Below are 17,698 nucleotides of genomic sequence, written 5' to 3'. Positions count from 1 at the left end.
CTGCTCTTCCTGGATGGAGACTAGATCAATTTATTTATATCTGGGAAAAATAACGATCAGAAATATATATATATATATGTATATATTTTTTAATGACTCCCTGCTTGAAATTACAGCAGTCCACTTTCCTTTTAATGTCTGTGGTGCTTTGAATGCAGCATGCATATCTGGTTTACAGCTGCTGGAACCTGTAATCCCACTGCAGACTCAGGCCTGCTCCTGCCATGAGCTCCAGGTTCTCTGCTTATAAAACTGTGTGGCTTTGTATTAAATCCCTGTGAGGGCCAGCAATCAGCCTCCCAAGAGCCTGATTGCCAGAGCACTTTGGAGGGTAGCCATAAAGTAGGCACTTTATCTATCGGAGTCCAGTAGCTGGAATTAGCCTTGATGCTTACCCACTGTTTGGTATCACTACCTTGCTGGTTGTTGTGCCCAGAGTTTTACTGTTGACATCAATCTGTTACATCTCCTGCTGACTAGTGTTCTGCTGTCAGATGTGAGATATGCCTGCTGACCCCTTGGAGGGCTGCTCATGTTCGGTATCCTCTGCATACCCTGTGGAGTGCATGTGATATGGCTGGTTTCTCATCATCCCTTGGCAGAGGTGACTGGTGCGAGGTGCTAACATCCCTGGTGCTTGATCTCTCCAAGAAGCTGAGATGATCAGTCTCAGAGAGAGAGGCAGGAAGGAGCTTCCAATGCAAGGTGATCTCTGGTGTCTTTAGCTCCCTCTTTATTGGGCTTTGCCAGCTGCTCTCTGGTTTAAGGAGGTTTGATTTGGCTGGGGGTGAATCGCTCATCTTGTTTCACAGGTTGAACAACACTGTAGCCTGTAACTTACGTGTCAGAGAAAGGTATTTGTCTATGTTCCCTACACGATGTTTTATGGAGGAGGGTATAAAACTCTTGTCTTCCCTTGTCACGAAGGCTGTTGTCTGAGTCCAGAACTTGGGCTTTACCCATGAGAAATGACCAGATTAAATGTGTTGTCTTCCCAGATAGAGCACTCAAGACCTGTAAATAATAAAGTGTAATGATATAGTAATTTTCAGCTGACAGTGCCTCAGCACTTGAATGAGTTACAGTGCATTTGTGTACTGGCCACTCTGCTATGTGCTGAAGATTTCCTGCACTCCATTGTGTCAGTGGCTTCCTTGTGCCCTTGAGTTTATTTAGCTGAAAACAATGAATTAAAGCAGCTTTCCAGTAAGACGAACACTTACCTGTGCCTAAATGCAAAACCCTTCAGAGCGGTATTTACTCATGCCTGACCTCTAATGTGGGCCTTTTGAGTTGAATGACTCACTGTGATTGACTTCAGGATGGGTCTGCTCAGTCCAGTGCAGGTGCAGGGTGGACAAGTTCAGTGGTAAAGAAAGTGAAAAACAACAATAAGCAACTGAAGTACTAAGGAAAGATCATGTTGGAGAAAAAGAAGACAAGATTTCTTTCCCTTGGCACTATGGGCTGTGACTTTTCAATCCATAAAATGGAGCGTGTAAGACTCTTACAGTCCTAAAACTGTAACTCAGCAACACCTCTAATGTGCTGGAAAGTCATCCCATGCAATGTGAGAGCACAGCAATATGTGTGACCATGACTCTAACTCAGTCCCTTGGGGTTTTACCTTTCCCACTCATAGTTGTGCAGCTGGGGATGTTAGAGTGGGAAAAGAAATGGCTTGAAAGCAGTCAAACTGGGAAGAAGTTAGATCATGTGTAATAGTCATAGGAAGAGGAGAGCAAAGCAAAACCAGGGAAATGAAATACAAGGCAGCACCAACACCAGCAGCAGGGATGCATCTGTCCATCCTGCCCCAGTCATGAGGCTCCATTCCTTTACCCTGATCTGGTTTGATTTTGAAGGTCACTCAGCACCCATCTGGGATCAGGAAAGAGTGTCCTTCATTCCTGTGTTTGTCTGAGTTGATACCCGTTGGGTCGCTTTTCACCACTCATTGTATTGGTGACCTGGTTTCTCTGTGCAGAAGCTTGTGATGGCAAAAGTGGGGGAACAGTCCTGGGAGCCCAGTCATCCCCAGGCTTGTGCCTGACCTCACGTGTCTCTTTACACCAGAGTCTGTCACTTCGGTGCTTAGTGGTGTGCACATCTGTTGGAGGGGTTGCCTGTGTCAGAAGGCTCTGTTGCTGATACTCAAGGCTAAACTTTGCAGACTCTGCTGTACTGTTTGAACGTTCTTCTCCCTCAATGGTTTGAGGATAATGAAGGCATCAATTTCTTGTTTGGATCTATGCTGCTTCAGAAGGTTAACTGTGGGCTGCTTTCCGGTACTTCTGCGTCCCATCACCCATGTTCCACGACAACAGACTTGGTGAGTACCTGCTTAGCTGCATTTCCCTCCAGATACCTACCAGTAGGACAATTGCATAGATTTATTTGTTAACACTGTCAGGGCAAAACAAAAAACATAAGGTATTTTGCAATGGGAGTCTGATTTTTATTGTAGCAATGATATAAACTGTTTTCTTGAGCTTTGGCCTGAATTATTTTGCTCTGATTTTGAAGTGCCTATTTTTTAATAGTTTTCCATTGATTTTGCAAGTAGCTTTTGGTGTCAATTGTAACAGAGAAATTCAAATATTGCACTCTATAGAAAAAGAAGACATTCATGTTGTGCATCATAAATAGGAAAATTTAGCCTTTGACAGCAAGAACAAGCTTGGCTGATTGTGGTGGTTTTCTGAGAATGCTTTTTAGCTTTGTCCTCTCTCAACAGAATAGTCAGGACTGGACCTCCTACTTGGGTGTGTGAAAGATCCTTGTCTTTATTCCTGAGCAGCCAGGGCTAGCCAACATTGATAACTGTGTTCAATGTTCAATAAATGATGTTTATTGTTGTTGGAAAAAAGTAATTCCCATTCTGGCAGTGAGGAAGGTTTGATTTGTAAATAGAAATCTGGGAGTGCTGCTGTGCCTGCAGATTCAGCGAGGGTTTGACAGATACACAGCAGAGCTGGATTATGTATGTGTCAGTGTGCACGCGCAGAACAGCCCCGTTGAAACATAAGCTCATCTTGCCAGAGCCACTGCCCTGGGTGAGACCCTGCAGAAAGCAGATATTGTGCAAAACGGCTCATGTGTCAGCCATGGGGGCAATTCTCCACATTATGTGGGACTGAGAGAACATGTCTAACAGCTTCATTTGACATCCTTCAAACATGAAATATCTTTAAGAACAGTATCATATATTGGCTATTTTGTAGAAAGGCCTGTTTCCCAGGTTGTGGCTGTTTCGCTTTGAATAGGTGATACTGCTCATATATAGAGAGCAGTGTTCTCTCAGAGGAGCTCCACCTACCTGGCATTCTTTTGTGGGATTTCAGCTCTCAGGAGACTTTGCTCTGCTCTGGTCTCCCTCCTGCGATGTCTTTATCATTGATATCCCCTGGAGCAGAAGCACCTGAGCTGCAAACTCAGATGCTGGAGGAGCATTTGGGAATGTGTCACTTGCCCTCTTCCTGCACTTTTCCCTGAGCCTTTGGCCACAGTTGGAAGCAGGCTCCTGACCATCCTGGCAATGCTCTTCTTTTTCAGTTATTCTTGTTTTTCTTTCCCACCCCTTCACCATCCCATCTCTGTGCTGAGAAGTTGATTCAGGACACACCTTGCTCCCTTCCTTGACTTGAGCCTGCATTAGCTCCAGACTGTATGTGGAGAGGGCAATGAGCAATTCAGGTACTGGTCCACGTCTGCCAGTTTATGCAGCAACCTCACAGGAGAAGCCTCCTTTTCTTAACTATAGGATTCTCATGGTAAATGCGGATATACTGGATTGTCCCTTGCAGCATTTATCATCCCAATTGCGTGCAGCTGGCTCCCTGCCCCAGGCCTGGCCACTACTTAGTCAGGATATAGATGTTTAGTCTATTTACATCTCTTTCTCACAGATCAGTCCCAGAAGCCTCCCAGCCATTTCTGCTGCCTTTCTCCCAGTATTGTGCACTTTGTCAATACCCAGCCTGCTGCTGGGGATTTACAAACTTGTATGTGTGTTTTTAAGCAAGCAGCTCTCTGCACTGAGCTCTTGAAGAGCAGCAATTAAGGCTGAGTGCATGGAGGAGCACAGGGAGGGGAAACTGGAAAAGGGAGGAAGATCCACCAGGATGCTTGTTGTCTCTCCCTGACCCCATTGAGGACCTGCTCAGAGCCCATGCCTCATTTTGAGGCTGTCACCTCAGTCATCGGGGAGCTGCTGGAACAGGCTGGGAACAAGCTGTGCTGGTGCCAGTGACGCTACACAAAAAGGCATTCACAAATAACGAAGCTCTGAAACACCCCGAGCAAAAGTGTCAGCAGCTTGAATTGAGGTCATTTGTGCCGTGGAAAGAAGCAGGCCGGGCTGGGGGAGCAGGGAAGAGCCCTCCCCATCCTCTGCCTGACTGGGGGAAGCAGCCTCCAAGGCAATGGGGAGCAGACTTGCTCCTGTTGACTATCCCTGGGGAAGGTGGGCTCTGGCAGGGGTCCTTAACCCTGTTGAGGATCAGGCTTTGGTCACTCTGCTCTTCTTCAGGCCTCATATAGATAGATACCCAAAAAAACCATCCTCCCAGCCACAGAGCTTGACTTTCTGAGGCTGCTGTAGGCAAACAGATGCTGCCCACACATCAGCACTTCATGGAGCCTCCTGGCTGTTTCTGATGCCCTCAGCAGCTGTGGACAAGTTGCTGCCTTGCTCCGTGCCTCCGTTTCCCTTTTTTAATAATATGATAGTAATGCTGGTCTACAAAGGGGAGAGAAGAGGTGAGGAAGGATGTTTGTGTCATTATGGCTGTCCCTGCATGAGGGGCTGCTACTCCCAGAGAGTGAAAGGAGGTTGATTTTGAGACTGAGGCAGGAGATTTGCCTTTACCATTAAACTAGTGGCTGTCTCTAGTCACATGATGCCACATCTTCATACTGTTTCCTTAAAACAGAAAGGCAAATCCCATCAGGTCCAAGGAGCTTAGCTCTCTACCAGAGAGCTTGTGGTCCCCATTTGAAGGTGTCCTGCCTCTGGCTGAAGGAAGCTCTTCAAGTCATGAGGACCCATCACAGCAGGGTGTGTAAAACATTGGCTTTCCATGGGCTGTACTTGCTTCAGGAATTGACTTTGAAGGAAGAAGATAAAATTTTTAAGGCTATACTGAGTGGGAACAAATCCTGCCCCTGCCTCCCAAGTATTTAATAGCAACTAAACTGCTAGAGGACTTTGCCAGCATAATTTCTCTGCAGTGCAGTACCTAGGGTTCAGCCAAGAGTGTTACCTGCTCTGAAGACGTGAGTTACAGCCCTGAGGATATGTGGGATATAGTGTTGCCGTTCCCCATCCTGGAATGGTTAGAGAGTGTACAGATACCAGCTGGACGTGTGTTCGGGTTTATTACAAGCGCAATCATCAAATGCTGTCTCCTGAAACCCTGAGGCTGCTTTGCAGCAAATTGAAGAAGAAAGCAGAAGGCCATATGCTATTTCACTGGTCGAAGTGAGGAGAACAAATTAAAGTGCCTATTTTAGCACAGTGAGACAGCTGTGCTCTTCTGAAGGCAGTTCCTGAGAAGCCACCTGTCCATGCTCAGTGGAGGGGAAAGCATCTGGCCTAGCAACAACCAGTTAACCAGATGTGGCAGAGCTGGCTGATGTTTGCTGTTGAGGAAATTTTTGGATGACAGCTTGGCAAAGAATGAGGGGCACATGAGAGCTCCAAACACACTCCACTGCGCACTATCAGGTGCCTTTCTTGGGACTGTCATGTGCCAGGTGAGAAGGAGCTGCAGCCTACAAAAATGGGACCTTTTAGGGCTCAGCAGCAGTGGGTGTCAGGTGTTCAGTGGGATTTGTCCACTGTTGGTTGTGATTCTGAATTACCATCGTCAACTGGGAAACTCAGTTGCAGGAACACTCTTCAGCTGCTTCCCCACAAAGTCAGAGAGTTACTTAAAGAACCTGTAGTGTTTTTTTAAGCAGTACAGATGTATTATGTATATCATCTTACTGTTAAGCTTTGATGCACTCTGGAAATGTCTAGCATTTTTATTCTTCTGTTAGCAAAATGAGGTTTAGGAAGTTTAAGTCATGAGAATCCCAGTAGATTTCTGCATGAGGAGAAAATGGGAAGGTGGGAGTGTTGTCATGCCTTGCCACAGGCATAACAAGTGACGATCAGATGTTGCTAACTGTGCTTGTTCTTTATTTCTCACATAGTTTTCCTAATAGAAACAGAGTTGGAAATTAGAGAAAATGTCACTTCAGTGTTAATAGATCTCAAGAATGATGTTGCTCAGAGGATGCAATCCATTCCTATACATGTACATAGATGCAGAGTGTGTTTAACTGTTTCAGCACCCAAAATACTGTAGGGAGATTGTCAGTACTTTCTTTTAACCCCTTGCTGGTAGTGCTTTATAGCTTACATGAGGTGATTCAGTTAAATTAAAGCATGCCAAATCTAGGCCCTATTTTCCCTTACTTGCTGTTTGAGACCTTCCACTTTGAAATCAGTTCACCCTGTGATATGCAAGGTTTTGGGTGCTCCTGCACTGTTCCTCTGTGGTCCAGAGCTGAGAAAAGTCACTCTGTTATCAGGAGGTTTTAGTTTGCCAAGCAGTGTCTACCTGTCTCCTGAAAAAGTTCTTACGGATCCACAGTCATTAAAAGGTTGCAAATGATTGTGATAAAGGACTGCCTGCTTCAAGATAAAAGAACAGTTCCTTTCCTTTTCCAGGGGAAAGCTTGTCCCAAAGGTAAAGTGATTTGCTGAAGGTCCCTCAGGAAATGTGAAGCCGAGACAGGAGATGAACCCAAGTCACCAGACATTCCATTTGATGTTCCCTTAACCAAACTGTCTGCCTGCATTATGGGAAACTTGGCAAGAAACATGGGTAATGAAGTTGCCCGGAAGACTGATTCTGCTGCTATACAGCAGGTAATCCTTTAGATTTAAGAAATGGCATAACTTGTAAGGGGGAAGTTTGCAAAATATGTCACCTGAAGACACTGCCATGTTTAATGCATTTGGTGCCAATGATTTGCTTTCCCTTGCTATACTGTTTACAGAGCAGCTGGTGCAGAGCTGTTGAGCTTGCTATTGAAGATGAAAGGCTGGTTGTTTTTCAAAGCCCTTTGTGCCTCTTTGCTCCTAACTGGAGCTGTCAGTGCAGATGCTTTTTATTTCCTTTATCACTGGAAGTCTGAAGTCCCTTCTCTAAAGATTTCCTCAATTCAAAGGAAGATTTCTTTTTCTCATAGTCCCAAAAGACCTGGAGGGTCTTTGCTCTTTTGGGCTGAAGACTCCACAGGCAACTGCCTTGGAAGGATGGCTGAAAACCTTTAACCCCCAGAGAACCACCTGAAGTCCTTTTGATGAAGGCATGAAGAACACAGTCTGTCCTGCTCATTTCTGTGGCCTGGAAATGAGAACTCTCCTCTTGAACTATATAGATACAGTGAAATTTTTTCAATGATTATTAGTTAGTGGTGTTTACAATAGTAGAGAAAGGATGGAGCTTCCCCCCTCAAAACAGCCACAAAGAGCATGTGTTAGGTAGTGTACAAACCCCCAGAAAGAGATGATCATTGAAGTTCTTTAAAAGCAAAGTAACCAAGGCAGCAGAATCTTCCCCATTTCAAAGCTGGGGCACTGAAGCTATGGGAGGCCAAGTAATTTGCCTAAGATCATGACAGGAAGATGAGACACAGCTGAGAATTGAAACAGAAGTGCTGCTTTAGTACCTTAACAACCTGATTTTCCCCATGTGGCATCTCTCATGCACTGAAAGAGGCTGAATTACGGGATTTTCTCTCTTTCATAAAGTCTGTCAGCTGGTGGCTCTGTTACTTTGGCGGGGGGGTTATCTTAGAAATCTCTCTGATCAGTTATTAAATCTACATGATCTCACCTATTTTGAAATGTCAATCAGACCAGTGCTCCTCAATGGCTGCATCGCCCAACTGGAAAGCAGTCTATGCAAATCTCATAACGAAGCTGTGCTGAAAAGAACTGGATCCTGAGTCTTCTTCAAATCTTTCCCCATCAGTGCATTGAAGTAACTTCTGACTGAGGAAATGCTCTTCAACTAAATGTGCTTTTCATCTGTAAATGTGTTTTCTGTAAATGATTCATAAAAGTGATTCCAATGGGTATGTTTCAGGTTGCCCTGGCGCCCAGCTGCCAACACACCCCCCCTTGGCTGAATGAGAAACTGTCCCCAAATCACATAATTTGCTAACAGCCAGAGCAGATCTTGGTATCTTTGTTGAGTAGTTTGAGTGAATACATCCTGAAGGGTGAAAGGTGAAACCAAAGGACGAATGCATCTAGATGAATTTCCAGTTTAAATATTCTCCACTTATCAGAAAGTGATGGCACCTGGACACTGGGGAGATCCACACAACTATCTGTTTGTTTCCTTCCCATTTTGTTTCTTGGGGTAGTGTTTACCCAGCAAACCACATGTAGAATGCACACAACCCTCTGTGCATCCACTTGTGAGGTACTTTGCTATTAGTGATTAACCATTACATAATTGAGATTAGAGATACATGAATTTGAGAAGGGTGGCATGGCTGCCGAAGAAAACTTGTGTCCTGCATCTCAAGTATCAGGTCACCAGAGAACCACGTAAAGAACAATCACAATGCATATGGCTACTGCTGAAGGTGACCACATCTGAGTAAGGAATGTAGTTCTTTCTCTCTGTTATATTGGGTCAATAGCACTATATAAGTGCAAAAAGCATTCCCCAAACCCAAAAGACTCCAGTGACACCAGAAGTCTGTACATAACTGGTAAAATGTGAATCTTTTAAGTCTTAGAGTATTTTCCTCAATTTGCCTTCTTAAAGTGCCTGATCGGAGAACAACACAAATTGTCTACCTGATTCTGTTACCAGCTTCACTGATTTCCATTTTTTCCATTTCCATGTTGATTTTTTATTTTGTAAATTTTAACCTCTTAAAAAAAAATCCCAAGTGCAAATATGTCATGTCCTGCCACATTACCTATTTGGCTTAATAATTAAGAGGTTGATCACCAGCAATAACAGGCACAGAAGTTTAGAATGTATATAGCTGTTCCCTGTACTAATGCAATAAAAGTGGGTTTATTTTCACAGTGGTAATTTTAGCAGCAATCTAAATCAACACCCTGTTGATGATCAGACAATTCTTCCTTTAAACATAAATGCAGTGCAAGTGAGCTAGTTAGTATTATGGGCACATTATTGTCTTTACTTTCTGCAATCAGCTTTTATTCATGCTTTTACAATAGGTGTAAATTTTTATATTTCCTTAGGCAAGCAGAAGAATGAACAGAACTTGTAGAAAATTACTTAAAATAGGCTACAGTGGTAGGAAATAGACAATTCCTTATAATGTGTAAAAGGTCAATGAATTAGAGTGCTGAATACTACAAATGGGCAGCCCTGCTATGCTGCGGATGGCAGTCAGGCAGCTGAAAAAGAAAAGCTTGACTGGGGTGGTGTTCAAAGTGTGGTGGCATGTTTTCTGTCTGGATGTGTATTGGGAATTTGGGAGAGGAGAGGGAGAATGATGGGGAGAAAATTCTGTGATATGAGGCACAGCCACTGGGTGAATGGTGTTCGGAAGTGGCATCATTTCACGTGAGGATGGAGGACTTGCTCCGGTGACAGACTTGAAGTCCCTCAGCTGTGCCTTGTCCTCTCCCCTCTACCCCAGGCTGCCCTGAGCTGTGAGCAGTTGTAGGAGAAGTGAGGGAGACCGGGGAAGTGGCTTTGTATCTTAGTGTGATACAGTGACCAGCACATGGTGCAGAGAGAAGAGTGACTCTGGAAAGCTCTGGGTTTAAAGCTTTCAAGAGGGATCAAAAACATAGGGCAGCAAGTTTTATTTTCCCATTCTCTTGACAAAGTTGCTTAAACAGTTGAAAAAAATTATTGAGATCTGGCTGCGCTGAAGTTTCAAGGGCTCTAATGGCATGGAAACGCTTGCTGCTCCACGTGACTCTGTTCCCAAGCTGCACTGTCTCAGATAAGCAATGTGGTGGTAGCTCACACCACATTGCTTCCAAGGGTGGAGATTTTGTTTGTCCTGTTTTCTAGATCCATCCAAAGGAGCCTGGGTCAGTCACAGCATGTCCTGCATGTGTCTCTCTGGAAACTCTGGATGGATTTATGCTTGCAGTTGATTTGAGGATCATCACTTTACTTTTGTCAAGAGTGCAATTCCTGTTGTCTTCTGCGAGAATCTGTTCAGCTAAACATCTAGACAGACATTATTATATTTCTGCTTCTTTAATGTCTGGATAGTCCCTTGCCATCCTCTTCCAAAACAAGGCCACCCATGAATCAATTTGAATGCTGCATGTTGCTCCCACCTGACAGGGGACAGCTGTTCTGCATGCACAGCTGTGTGTTGGGGAATGCTTGGAGCTGAGGTCCTGAGGCTGACCTGCCTCAAATAGGAGTCACTGCCCTGTGTTTTTTTCTGTCTGTAATCCTTCAAACCATTCTCCCATCTCACTGCTCTTTTGTAAAATCTCATGAAAGCTGGTTGCAAAGTGCTATCATTGCAATTTTCAAGCAGAAGGAGAGAAACAGTGATGGCAGATTCAGTGCAGTGTAGCTGAAGGCAGTAACATGCATTACATTATAGCTGGCCTTTCTATCTCTGGTCTATTTTTTTTTTTTTTTTTTTTATGAATAGAAAGATGACAATAAGTCAGCTTAGGTTAGCTGTACCTTTCCTGAAGAGCCAGGCCAGCGTATCAAGAGATGGTAATGTGATGTACAAATTAAATGTTAAGCCTTGTGTGTTCACCAGTCTGGATCCCTCCTCATTAAAACAGTTCACATCAGTGAAAGTTCAGATCCTAATGTAGAAACAGCCTCCTTCACAACCAACAGGGATGGGTTGGGCCACAGCTTAGTTTCTAGGCCTGTTCCAGTTTGCAGAATAACCCATTTCCTGGGGCAGGAGGAGGCTGCACCTTCTTAAGTTGGTTAGTCAGTTTGGTTCATTTGGTAATAGTAGGATGGCTGTAGCAACCTGCCTTTCTATGTCCTAGAGAGCTGTGTCTCCAGGGTCTCTTAAGTCATCTTGTCTGCAGTCAGTGACAAATGGGCCTGGCTTTATCTGCTTGCTTTTTCCTTGGGGACACAAATGGAATCAATAGCTCATTTTAGGTGGGCTTCTGGAGAGCTACTGAGTGGCTGTGCAATTGTATTTTGATACCAGTGTGGAAATCCAGGGCTGATTATCTTACCCATCAAGGCTGGAATGAGCACAGAGATTTCCACAACTGATGGAAAGGGAAAGGACCAGGGGTGGAGAGTCTGTGGATTAATGGCAATCCACATGTTGAAGAACACAGAGGCAAACCCATCTGTCAGCTGATAGTGATAGCTCATCACCATGGTTTTGGAGTGACTTGGAGGACAATCGTTCTCGGACTGCGTGCTGGAAGCAAAAAGTTCAATGAAGTGAGATTCTGTTGTGTGCTCTGAAGCCAAAAAACATTTGTTTCAGGAACAACACAGTGTTAGCAGTGACCTTCTGTGTCCTAGCCTTCTTTGGGCCAGGTGCTTGGCTCTGGTGCGCTGTGTAAGCCAATCCTTTGTCTTGGTTTTGGCTTTCCTTTGCTTTCTTGTTTTTGGGTCACCTTAGTTCATCACATATAAAATGACTTCCACCCATGCTGCCTGTTGGGGTGGGGCAAGAGCCAAAAATATGGTAGAGCAGAAGGTACCACATGCATAGCCTGCTTTCACTGTCCAGATACAGCTGTGCAGTCCAAGCCCGTGATCCCAAAACTTTCCTTAGCCTGTGAGCAAGCAGGGAGCCTGTTGCCTTCAACAACTCTTTCGCCCAAGAAAACACTTTGTTACTTGTTCTACATCAAAGTGTTAAGTGATGCAGACTTGCCTGCCCCTCTCCAGGCCATTTGTCCAGCCTTTGATGGAGAAGAGGAGCTGCTCACTGTGCTACCAAAGATGTGTTTGGCCATCCTGCCACTTGGGCAGACCTGCTGCACTTTGCTGGCTTGTACATCAGTATCAGCTACCTCAGGCAACCACCCAGTGCATCTGCCACAGCTTTTATTGGCACGGTCAGAGTCATGTGTTCTGCATGAATGGGGCTGACCAGCATCTGGCAAATCTCTGCACCACTGGGATCTGTTGTAGAGACTGAGAAAGTGACTACTTCAATAGCATGACTACAGAGCAGGATTTGGTCACTGTAAGCAATGGTTCTGCCGTGACATGCTTGCCTTTGAGATTTGAGCTGGAATGAGTCAGTCTCCTTCCAGCTGAATCCACAGTGTTTGGTAGATCCACAAGATCTGTTTCATAGGCAGTTTTTTTGGGTGACCATGGCTTTGTTTTCAGTGGTGTGTGCTCTCTCCATGTAGAGGTTTGCTTTGGCAGCCAGCACATATCTGAGGTATCTCTGAGTGTCTGCCCCAGCAAGGGAGGGCTGGGGCAGATCTGGACCATGCTGGTAGCAGGTCGTCTTCACCCTGTGCAAGTAGGCATCATTCTTGCTCTGGCTTTCCCTAACAGCAAACACAACCGTAAAGCTTGTCCTCCTTGACTGGCTGGTAAATGAGCTGCGCTTACTGGAGGGGCAGCTGAGGAGGTGTGAACCTGTATTGCCACACACCGGCAATAATCTGCCCCATTGCATGAGCTTTGTCCACACTGGTGCACCATTAGCAAGGTGGAGAAGCAGCATGAAAGTGCACCAGCAATGCAGTTGTCTCTTACTCTGGAAGACCTGGGAATGTAATGGTCTTAGAGACTTAGATATGCGTATTTCCACCCCACTAGAGTACCTGAGGTGTAGAAAATCTTCCTATCTTGAAGCAGAACAAGCTGCCTGCATTTTGAAAAATTGAAAAACATGGCCTCAATTTTTGCCATGTTTTATTTCAAATGTGACGTTTTACTATGTGTTTGCAGTTTTTTTAACTATAACAACTGAAATGTTTGAAATTAGATATTTGAATAATTTTAAGCTTTATTCCCTCTCTCATTTATTACATAAATACAATCTTCAGAATTACTCCTGCAAGCCCACATTTTTTTACTGGTCTAACTGAATCCCTACTTCCTGCTCAAAAAAACCCCCAAAAAACAAGAAGAAGAAAAAATCAGTTGGTATAATCTAAATCTGCCTGATTCAATTAGAAAGAGCTTTTGTGGAGCTGCAAAGTCAGGGAGTTTATCTCTTGGATGCTAAATGGTGGCAAAGGGGCCACCACTGGACATAAAATTCACCCTAGGGCCAGTTTTTCCTAGCTTCTGGCTCAATTTTAAAAAGCTGGTAATTCTGTTTTTGGTTTGAGTCAGGAAATCATAGTAAGAAACCTTGTGAAGCACATAGAAATTACGTGATAGTGAGACATCAGGCAAACAGATATGCTCATCCACATGTTTTATTGTCCTAACTGCAAGCAAAGACATTAACTACTCATTCACTAGCCGTTGATTCCAAATCCTTATAGAGGGCTTTAAGAAAATGTATGTTCTTGAGATTTACTCTCAGCTACATCTCCCCTCATACTGGGTCTTGTAGCTACTCGACTAATAATGCGAGGCACAAGGATATGAGCCAACTAACAGCTTAGCACCACAGTAAATCTATTCACTCCTTGCAGCACATTTTGTTTTTTAACTGGACTTCGCTCCAGGTCTGCATCCCTGGCACACGAAACTGTCTCGGTGGTGACAGACCACTGAAATCAGTGGAATTACACTCTTATACCTGTGGGTCTGGTCCTGCAGCTCCTCTTGGTTTTCTGCAGCTTCAGCTGCTATGCCAGAACTTCAGCCTGGTGTGTGACCTGCTGTTGGGCAGGATGATGCCTCCTCAAAGGACAGTGTGTTAAAATGTCTGGATCTATACATATTCATATGCATTTTGATGATATATGTTGCCTGCACTTTTTTTAACAGTTCAGCCCATGGAGGGTTGAGCTGAGGTGCTAAAGAAGCACCCCTGTCTGGCCAAGATACAGCAGAGGAAATCTTTGCTTTTACCAATGATAACAAACCACACCAATTACTCAATTAAAGCTAAACCCACCTTTACAAGACTGTCAATTTAAGAGACCTTTGGGATTTTTGGAGAAGGATGAACTCCTAAGCATTGCAAATAGAATTGCTCCTATTTGTTCTGGGATTGAAATTGCCTCTAAATTTGCAGATACTAATTTTGAAAAAGAGAAGCAATCATTGGTTTTTAATAAAAAACTTGCTTCTTGGGAGGCAGAGGGAGGGACTGAAAGCATTTCTCCAGCTGGTTTGGAGTTCATTAGTGCACTGATCAAGGAAAGTGTGCAAGAAAAGTGCAGTCGGATGAATATTCCCTATTTAACCCCTGAACCAGTAATTCAGAAAAAAAGCAATTTCTTCTAAATCTGAGTTCCAGGTGACTGCCTTTTATCTGAGCTCCGTTAAATTATTCCCCTGCTAAATTCTTATGAAATAGGCTATTTGCTCCAGTAGCTGTTGACTCCCTGAGATGGTTTTGAAACAAAAACATTCTGGTTTTATTAGTAATGATCCATCCTTCTCTTTGGTGGTGTGAGGGGCTTGAGGGAGGTGTTTGCTCCAGGGTGTCAGCTTTCCACACTGAATCACTGTTTCTTCACTGGCATGGGGACAAGCTGGGTGAGCTGGTTCCTGCTTGTCTCCCTGGCTGAGGGTAGTACTGGGGTGCAACAGAAAGACGTGAACGCATCTGGTAGCGATGCTACCTCCAACCAAGTCCAGAGGCAGTGTCGTCAGCCTCACAGCCACCACACAAGCTTGTAGCTAAATCACTCTTACCCTCATACCCACCAAGGTGTCTCAGTGAGGTGTCCTCTCTTCAGTCTCAGTTACGATAATTTCTTCCTTTCTTGGTTGCCCCATGTGATTCATGCCCAGGGTTTATTTCTGTGTGGCAACCAATAGACATAGTTTTTCTACAGTCTCCTGTTTATTCTGGACTTGCACACTGCAAATTTCCTACGTAGCCCTTTTTAAAAACACAGATTTGTTTTTACTGACTCTGGTCAAAGTAGCTCTTCTGAAATCCCATAGGGACAGAACATTAGGGGCAGACAGATGTGGTAAGCTGGGGCTGCTCCACATACCAAGTACAGCTGGCTGAAAATAGCCTTGACCTTCTTATAAGCTGAAGTATTGTCCAGCCTTGTTTTCACTGACTCGACACGTTAACATGCTGGAGACTCTGGGCAGGAAACTGTCTCAGCATTTCCCAGGTGGCATTTGCTTGGAGCACGTTTCCCTTGACAGATTTATTTCCGTGCATGAACTCTGAGGAAGAATGAATATTTTATAAAGCTTTTTACATCTCTGTCTATGATTTTTTATGGCAATTTGAGCTTCACTCGTGTTGTACTGCTTCTCTTCCTTTCTTTCCTTGATGACCTTGCGGTCACCTCATCTTCTCTCTCTGCTGACTCTGAGGAGGGCTCCATATCCATGAGACAGTGTATGTGGCTTTGACACTAGTTGCTGAGGTCTCAAGGGCAATTCACATGGTTTGAGCAGACTACCTATAACAGGTGTGTAGAAGACCTCAGAGGCCCGAGATTCCCTGCCAGGAGCAACAATGGGAACTGCAAGCTTGTTGTGGGTTTTTCAGGCTCCTGCCTCCACACCAGAGAACCTGGAATCCCCCAGACACTGAGGGTTTGCAGGGTCCTCACCGTGGAAATGAGACTGATTCCCTGGGCAACAAAATAGAACCAAGGTCTGGGGCCCCAAATGTCCTCACTGCTGCTGTGATTTTTCTTTTCAAACAATTTTACTACAGGTTGAGCTCCACAGACAAGGTAGCTTCTCCTGCTTCTCACCAAAAGACATGAGAAGAGAATCAGGCTCTTTATCTCAAGGGAGCTAATGGCATCTAATCTCATCCTCTGAATTATTCTGTCACAAGCATCCTGAATGCCAGGTTTATCTCCTCTAAAATGATCGGTAGAATGCTTCTCAGTCAACCTTATTTGACAACTAAAATGCCACAGGTGGTTTAGCAACCTGAGCACTGGGGCTGAAAAAATTGCATTTTCTGCAGTCCTGTGCCTGAACTGTGAGGGAGCTGCTGGTGCCTTTGAGATGCTCAGGTCCTCTGGGGATGGGGGCAAAGGTGCCTGGCCAGCTGTATTAGGCTCTGTCCTTCTGTAGCATACCAACCATTGGGAGCAGCAAATTTCAGTTTTACAGCAGATTATGCAGGCAAGGCTGAAGAAATTGAAAACTTTTTTCCCTCTCTTGGGCAATTCAAGAACCCAGGTTATTTTGCCTACCAGGCTCTACCTGCTTGGCCCGCAACTAGTTTGCGGCAAGCTGCATTTCAGTGGAAAGTAATTCTTGCATATGCAGAAAGTGGGGGTGCCTGAGAAGTGTTTGGTAGTCATTTGGTAGGCATGAAGATGAGTATGGACTCTTGAAAACATATGGTATCATTTTTGATTGCTGATGACTTTTGGTAATTTGGCTTGATACATCCAAATCCTTTGAGTTACTTTCCATTCCCCAACAGGGAATGTGAAAAAAGAAGGAAGCTCTCGGGCTCAGATAGACCAGGTCTGGCCAAGCTACCATAACATGATCCCTGTTTTAGCTGTCTATCCTCCCTGTAGGACCAGCTGTTTCTACAGGACCCCTGCTCTGGAGCGTGTGCAAGTTGGGAAGAGACCTCACCAATAACTCTGCACTTATAAAAGGACTGAGTGGTACAGAAAATACAGAAGACTCCTCCAAAGTACATGACTGATGAATTAAAGAGTTAACGAATCCTCAAGAAGCTTTAAGTTTGCATACAGAAATTGGAGAAGGGAGGTTCACCAGTACATTTCTCTGGCCAAAACCACAGATGAAGATTAACTGAAAGCCTTCAGGAACAACAAACAGCACAATGATACTGTGAGGCCAAGAGCTTATTTTGCCATTTGTTCTCTGCACATCACCATAGTATACAAGTGCTGCTGTGGGTACAAGAAGAAATGATCTTATATTAATTCCCTGCATTCACCTCAGACACATCCTGAAGTATAAACAGTTCATACCGTTCTTTTTTTTTTGTCTTTGACCACTTCACTGCTTCCTCCATGGAAATGCCTCCATCTGAGGACACTCCACCGACGCGTTTCTTTGAGACTTGCTGCAAATATTTTCGTAAGTAATGTGCTTTGATTGTATTCCTGTTCTTTCCGCGTTCCCTGGCTGGGAGTGCTTGAGCAGACAGACGTTGTGTGAGGAACATTTGTGGGAGAGGGCTGTTTGGGGCAATCATCCAAAAAATCCATGAAAGAGCTTCAGAATGAGAGTTGTGCAAATGTGCACCGTGAACCTGTTTCTAAGATGTATGTTCATTCAGGTGAAAAACTCTGAAGTGTACGATATAACTGATGTGTCCTGTTGTGCCTGCTTATATTGCAGATCACTAGCGCTGTCGAAGTACCTGAAATTGTTTGCAGAAACTGCTTGTCAACTAGTTCTGAAAAACAAATAAACCTAAGAAAAAAACCACTTCTGTTCACAGAGGGATAAAAGCAAAAGGCAGAAAATTAGCAAGATACTATTGTTTTTTGTGAATTAATCACGCATCTCCAGATCTAACAAAATAACTCCAAGGAGGCTGGAGTCTCTTTTTGTTGTATTTTCAGCCAATGCTGGAAGCAAAAGTGCCAGAAATCTCTCTGCAAATT

General features: G+C 44.3%; 1 protein-coding gene across 1 annotated transcript in view; it reads left to right on the top strand.

Moving 5' to 3' along the window:
- The first annotated feature begins 6,835 nt into the window (after positions 1-6,835).
- The window catches only part of SLC15A2 (solute carrier family 15 member 2), a 62,562-nt gene continuing 51,699 nt past the window's right edge, over positions 6,836-17,698 (top strand). Inside the window, exons 1-2 of the mRNA XM_071810821.1 lie at positions 6,836-6,922; positions 16,631-17,165. Coding sequence (XP_071666922.1) covers positions 17,099-17,165 — 67 coding nt within the window. The 5' untranslated portion in view covers positions 6,836-6,922; positions 16,631-17,098. The remainder of the gene's footprint in view (positions 6,923-16,630; positions 17,166-17,698) is intronic.

Source organism: Patagioenas fasciata, chromosome 7 (genome assembly GCF_037038585.1).
Source record: "Patagioenas fasciata isolate bPatFas1 chromosome 7, bPatFas1.hap1, whole genome shotgun sequence".
NCBI classification, from domain to species: Eukaryota; Metazoa; Chordata; class Aves; order Columbiformes; family Columbidae; genus Patagioenas; species Patagioenas fasciata.
This window is presented reverse-complemented; position numbering and strand designations above follow the sequence as displayed.